Here is a 6,004-nt window from a genome sequence, read left to right as displayed (position 1 = left end):
AAAAATGTGTAAATAAACACTTAAATTAATTCAAATTATTATCATTAAAGATAATCCATTTCGACCAGTGTGTAAAACCATGTGAAATGTTAAAGAAAATATTGAAATCTTCAACTCCATTAAAATTGAAGTTCCATTCAGATTCTTATAAACTATTTATTGCTCATTTGGCTGAATCGAAGGGAAGGAAACCCAATGTTTTCTGTCTTCCTCATCCCATTCCATCTGCCTTTTCCTCATGGCCATCCGTCGGGGTACGGGTTTGACGGCCGCATTCAGGAATCGCGGATTGGACGGAGATCCTCTCGGATCCACCACAAGAACTGCTTTTGTTGCAACCTGCAAGCGGTGCAGGTTCTTGAGGAGTAACGAAGTATTTAGATAAGACATTTTTATGCATTTAACGATGGACAGACAGACAAGGCTATATCGACTCGCCTGTTGATGATGCTCAAAAATATATATGTATACTTTATGGAGTCCTAAACGCTTCCTTCTGGGTGTTACACACATACATCTCCACCACAAATCTAATATACCTCTATACTCTTTGATTATCGGGTATAAAAACAGAGCATGCAATTCCAGATTTTAGTTTAAAGCTTGATGGTTTTGATGCTTTTTTTAGCATCAATTAGGAGGATTTATTTTCGCCATAAGTCAGGTATCCTAAGAGGCTGGGAGGCCCAAAGAATTGGTAATTATATTGTGGCTGGGCTTACCAATCGGAACCAGACCCGGCGAACATCCAGAATCCGTCTAGGAATATGTCTATATGTATAAATTTCCAGCCCCTTCATCAAGATTTTTCTAAAAAGAAGGAGAATATCGATAATGCTATTGATTCTGTAGACAAAAAAAAAACATTCTTTATATCTATTCTTTGGAGGGATTATACGAAATTGTACATATACACACATACATATAGGCAAGAACTCCGTTAAGGAGGCTATCTTTTGCGATAACCCAGCAGATGGCGCTGAGGTGATGATCGTTGGGTTTGTGTCGAAATACGAGAAATGCGCCACCTGTTGCTTTTTAATGGCAGTAAAGAATTCTAAAACGAATTCTGCTTTTCGAGTCTTTAGACCAGGGTCCATAAATCTACTCACAATAACTGCTCAGAAGAATTAAATATACCCATAGATTGATCTAAGAACCATAACAGTTTTAAGGATGTTCTTTGACCTGCCTGGAGCAGAGCCACCAGTTGTTCTTGTGGGGATTCAAAGGGTGAGCCAAGACTCTGCCCCTCGTGGTCAGAGCTGCACGATCCCGTTACACACCCCAGGGACACCCGACAGCCCTTAAGCCCAAATTGAAAGCAAAGAAGGCCAGGGCCATGTCCTGCATGAAGGGTGCTAGAAAGGGTAGAAAGTGTTCCACAGAAGAAGCTCAGAAAGCGAGGAGATGCACGAGCTGCAGGAGATGCTAGAATCTATTGAGGATTAAGGACGGAAGAAGTGTTTCAAAACTTTAAGTGTAGCCCCATTTTATAGAGTTTTTATGTTGAGACACCAGAAAACAATACGTCGAAACATCACATCCAGTGGCAGTGGTTATATTTTGCATGGGATGGAGATGGAGCACAGCCTGGAATCACAGAACAAACTCTGCCAAAAGAAATGCTCACTCATAATGTGCGCCGACATTAATAAGTTGGAGCATCGGCAATGGCCCCCACACCCCACCGGTAACCCATTGTGGAATAACAATATTATGATGGCCCCTGCCCTTGCCCCTGCCCCGACCCCGACCCCGTGTCCACATGAGCGGCATCAAAGGAAATGTCGTTTATCTAAGGATATAATGTGTTTGCGCCAGCGGAATGTCAAAATAAAAAGTGTTTCGTTTCGGGCGCAATCAATTGAAATTAATTTGCATAAAGGAATGTCCGGGCACGGGTACCCGGCTGGGGAGTCACTGAGTGGAACAATATCGGATGGCTGTTGACCGGCCGACTCCGACCTCAGACTCCGACCTCAGACTCCAACTCTCGATACTGGTACTGACTGGTGCCGTGACTGTGGTCCTTGGAGCGAGGGATTTGCTCTTTGTTGCTTGATTTGTGGCCGCTGCCTTTCCTTACAATTAGATTTTAATTTGTGCATAATGAGAGCGGAATGGGAAAGGAAATCAAACAGGGGCAAATGCTTCCTCAATGACAAACACAGTGCGCTCCATACACAATATGCGTATACTTTGAGTTGAACAATTTTCCAACGGCATCCCGGGAACCGGCTCGCGTCCCGGAAGCGGGACGGATACGGGTACGGGCGCACACACATTCATGTGTAAATGGCCCAGAGGCATTTCGGGCTGGCAGTGGCAGTGGCAGCAGTGGCAGCAGCGGGAAAAGTCTGTTGGCACAGCTGAATTTAGGGTTTGAAATTAATTAAGCGGAAGTAAGCAAGTACATTTGATTGTTTTAGACAGTTCCTGATCTTTGTCCTTTTCCATTTTTTGCACCCATCGACTTTAAAGCGGTGCCAATTACCAACACACAAATATATCCTATATGTATTTAGTAAATGCATCGTAAACCAATAACAAATAAACTAAAACAATAAAAAGGTGGTGAAAAGGTACATACAGTTTTCATCTAATTAAATTAAATTCCAATTCAAATCCATCCATTTTATTGTGTCTTTAGTTTATTTTGATTTCAATTTAGTTTGGTTTTAGTCAGTGCCGCAGACAGTCTTCAATGTATAGATGGGTTCAGTTTTCTAAGATATTTCTAATCGTCGTAGTGGTTCGTAGACTTCCGAATCGAAATGTGGGATATTATGGAAGTGGAGAGGTTTCTGTCCCTTCTCTCTGAAAAAATACAAAAATTAGTTGCCTATTAAATGAAAACTTGGAGTATTTAGCTAACCTTACATTTCGCCGGCTTAAATCGAATTAGTGTGTGTGTGTCCAGTATTACTTAGGAAATTATGGAAGTGGAGAGGTTTCTGTCCCTTCTCTCTGAACAGGTTCCATATGCATGTAGCTTAGCTGAAAAAATACAAAAATTAGTTACATATTAAATGAAAACTTGGAGTATTTAGCAAACCTTACATTTCGCCGGCTTAAATCAAATTAGTGTGTGTGGGTCCAGTATTACTTAGGAAATTATGGAAGTGGAGAGGTATCTGTCCCTTCTCTCTGAACAGGTTCCATAAGCATGTAGTTTAGCTGATGAAATACAAAAATTAGTTACCTATTAAATGAAAACTTGGAGTATTTAGCAAACCTTACACTTCGCCGGCTTAAATCGAATTAGTGTGTGTGTGTGTGTCTTGAATTACTTAGAAGTCCGTGTATTGTTTGAGTTCCGGCCCCACCCAGGGGGATGGCAGCCAAACATCACGCAACAGCAGGAAAAGGAGCAGAGCAGGCGGCCGGGGGGAACACACCTAAATGATTGATGATTGTCATGGCCAGACGACCATTCAAGGCGGGCAGTGGGGACTTTTCAATTATTGGTCCGACATGACAGTGGGTTGCGTGATTTTCTTTTGTTTCAGACCTCTGTTTCGCTTCGTCAAATCATCGTGTCGGCGACAGTCTGTCATTTGTACTACATATATACATACATATATATATATGTATAAAATGTAATAAATACAGAAATCCATTGGCTAAGTGTTGGCAAACAATCTCTGTATGTGTGTGTGTGTGTGTGTGTTGGCAGAATGATTTGTTGGAATCCTTGGAGTCGTCGGCGTCCCGCAGTCCAGCAAGCACAAGTCACTCTCATTAATTAAACCAGGAAGAGAGCTAGTTACAGTTGATTTAAATTTGTTTCATATTTGGCCCCGTCTGCCGTCTGCCGTCGGTCGATTCTGCCGACTCATGTCTGCTGCTGCTGCTGCGGACAAAAGTCAACATCTTAGCATAACTATATATGTATGTATGTGTATGTGTATTTTCGTGTGTATGTGTCTACTTACATGTGGGTGTATGAGTGCTTTTAAGAGCGCTCATCAGGTGAGTGCAACTTCACCTGATCGGATTTGGCCAATCCCATTCTGACCAGCCAGCGGGAGATCCTCTGACGTTGATCGCCCTGCACCTGGATAACTTCCCCATACTCCGGATGTTCGGTGACAATTACATTGCACGTGAATTCCTTTTTAAAGGCGCGCACGATTTTCATCAATTTGTACTCGTCGGATAGGCCCTGGACAGTGGTTTGCATTTTGTAGCCGAAACCCTTCTGAATTCTTATATGCACCTGCTTGGGCGGGCGCTCAACGCCATTGTCTTTGTTGACATCGCCACCGGTAAGATTCTGTTTGGACATATTTTAATATTTATAGAAATACACAGATATAATTATAGAAATGACAAAGAAAAAATCACTCGGCTTGGCTTGATTTCTCGGAAAAGTTGATAGTGTGACCAAAACGGCAAAAGCACAAGATGGGCTATCGATTATCGATAGGCAAAATGTAGTATATCGTAGATATATTGTATATATACGATACATACGATATTGCTGAAAATTCTTTCATTTCAGTTGCCATATTTTTGTACTTTTTTTGATTTGTTTTACGACGTTAACCACTCTCTCTCTCTCTCTCTTGCTCTCTGTCTTTCTCTGGTTTCTAATTGAAAAGAGGTTGAGCAAATAAACACAAATTGTAATAAAAGTTTATATGCAATAAATATTTTTTGGATACGGGAGAGCGCTTTTGCCTTTCTGGTTGCTGGCTGCTGGTTCCTGGCTGTTGCCTTTTGCTTTTGAATTTTTTATTCGAAAAATAAAATTGAAAATTCAATTTCGCAATCATTTTGGCACCCCAGACCCCACCCACCCGAAGAGCAGAACGAACCGAAACATGCCCGTAGTCGAACTACCCTTACCCTCTAAGTGTTGCCCCAGCCCCATCCCCATCCCCAGCCCCAGCCCCAACAGCACCATAACACCCCACCCCTAACATAACCACGCTTGAGATTAAAAACGACAATCTCCTGACGACAGAAGAGCAAAGTAGTCCGAGACGAGACGAGACCAGACCAAGACTAAGAGCCCAATGCAACAGCCAACAGCCAACACCATTTGATGGTGGCAAAAGGATGCGGATGCGAATGGCAGGATGGCTTCATTAAGGGCAGGGACCTCTGGCAAACGAAAGGCTGATAGTAATTGCCGGGACTCAGCGAAAGTTTGCCCTGCTGGATTCGGTTTCGGATTCGGATACCCATTCGCCAGGGGGATACATCCAAAAAAAGAAAATAAAGAACGGGGGGGGGATGGACAGAGAGCACCCCCGCCATAACCATAGACTGTCCTGCTCTCAGGCGGAGCGCGCGCCTTATTGGACATTCTCGTAATAATAATTAAAATTAAAAAACACAAAGGAAAAAAGTTCAGGAGTTCTCGGTCTAAACAAAAAAAAAAAAAACAAAAAAAAAGGGGGCTGACTGCGCTGCGCGGGGACTTAAAGACAGTAAACCCTTTTAAAGAGTTGCCATTTGTCGAATGGATCCCCCAAATAAGTACACGTTAGGTTTTAAGGCTGGGAATTATTAATTAACCCGTTGTTAGCCCACAGCGGCCTCATTTGTTCTAGCTTTTTTAAATTATGCACCTATTAATGTTTAAAATGCAAATGTACCGGGACGGGACGGTACCGGACGGTACTGAGATGGTGATGGTTGATGGTGCGTTACGTTGCGTTGCCTTCCTTGAATGGCTTGAATGGGCCATTGCCATAAACTTTTATGTGAATAATGCAAACCGTTGTCAAGGAATTATGACCGGGCTGAAAGTGCTCGCTGCTGAGGGTCACTTCTTCTATGGCATGTCCATTTATTTATGGCCAAATATAACTACATGCCAAGCCCCCTCCAACGCAGGAATGCGTTTGCCCCGGCCAATGCCGAAATCGAAAAACTTGCACGCAGAAAAAACTTTTCCACCGTAGCTGCCAGGCGAGGCCGCAAAAAAAAAAAATAACCATACAGTCGTTGGGAAACTAATTAAAAACAAGAACGACAGAGTGAGAGAGAA

General features: G+C 42.7%; 1 protein-coding gene across 3 annotated transcripts; it reads right to left on the bottom strand.

The window, feature by feature from the left end:
* Positions 1–2,622: 2,622 nt before the first annotated feature.
* On the bottom strand, positions 2,623–4,380 carry LOC6901682 (eukaryotic translation initiation factor 1-like). Of its 3 annotated transcripts, none has more exons than XM_033383184.1 (5): positions 3,939–4,380; positions 3,239–3,853; positions 3,064–3,180; positions 2,879–3,000; positions 2,623–2,820 (listed from the first exon to the last, which is right to left on the bottom strand). In XM_033383184.1, the coding sequence occupies exon 1, from the start codon at positions 4,289–4,291 to the stop codon at positions 3,959–3,961; it is 333 nt and encodes a 110-aa protein (XP_033239075.1). In that variant the 5' UTR covers positions 4,292–4,380; the 3' UTR covers positions 2,623–2,820; positions 2,879–3,000; positions 3,064–3,180; positions 3,239–3,853; positions 3,939–3,958. The 3 variants fall into 3 exon arrangements, with proteins under 3 accessions (XP_033239075.1, XP_033239074.1, XP_033239073.1); XM_033383183.1 differs by having other exon boundaries at positions 3,239–3,863; positions 3,940–4,380; XM_033383182.1 differs by having other exon boundaries at positions 3,239–3,856; positions 3,939–4,379.
* Positions 4,381–6,004: the final 1,624 nt, after the last annotated feature.

This window comes from Drosophila pseudoobscura, chromosome X (assembly GCF_009870125.1).
Source record: "Drosophila pseudoobscura strain MV-25-SWS-2005 chromosome X, UCI_Dpse_MV25, whole genome shotgun sequence".
In the NCBI taxonomy this organism is placed as follows: domain Eukaryota; kingdom Metazoa; phylum Arthropoda; class Insecta; order Diptera; family Drosophilidae; genus Drosophila; species Drosophila pseudoobscura.
This window is presented reverse-complemented; position numbering and strand designations above follow the sequence as displayed.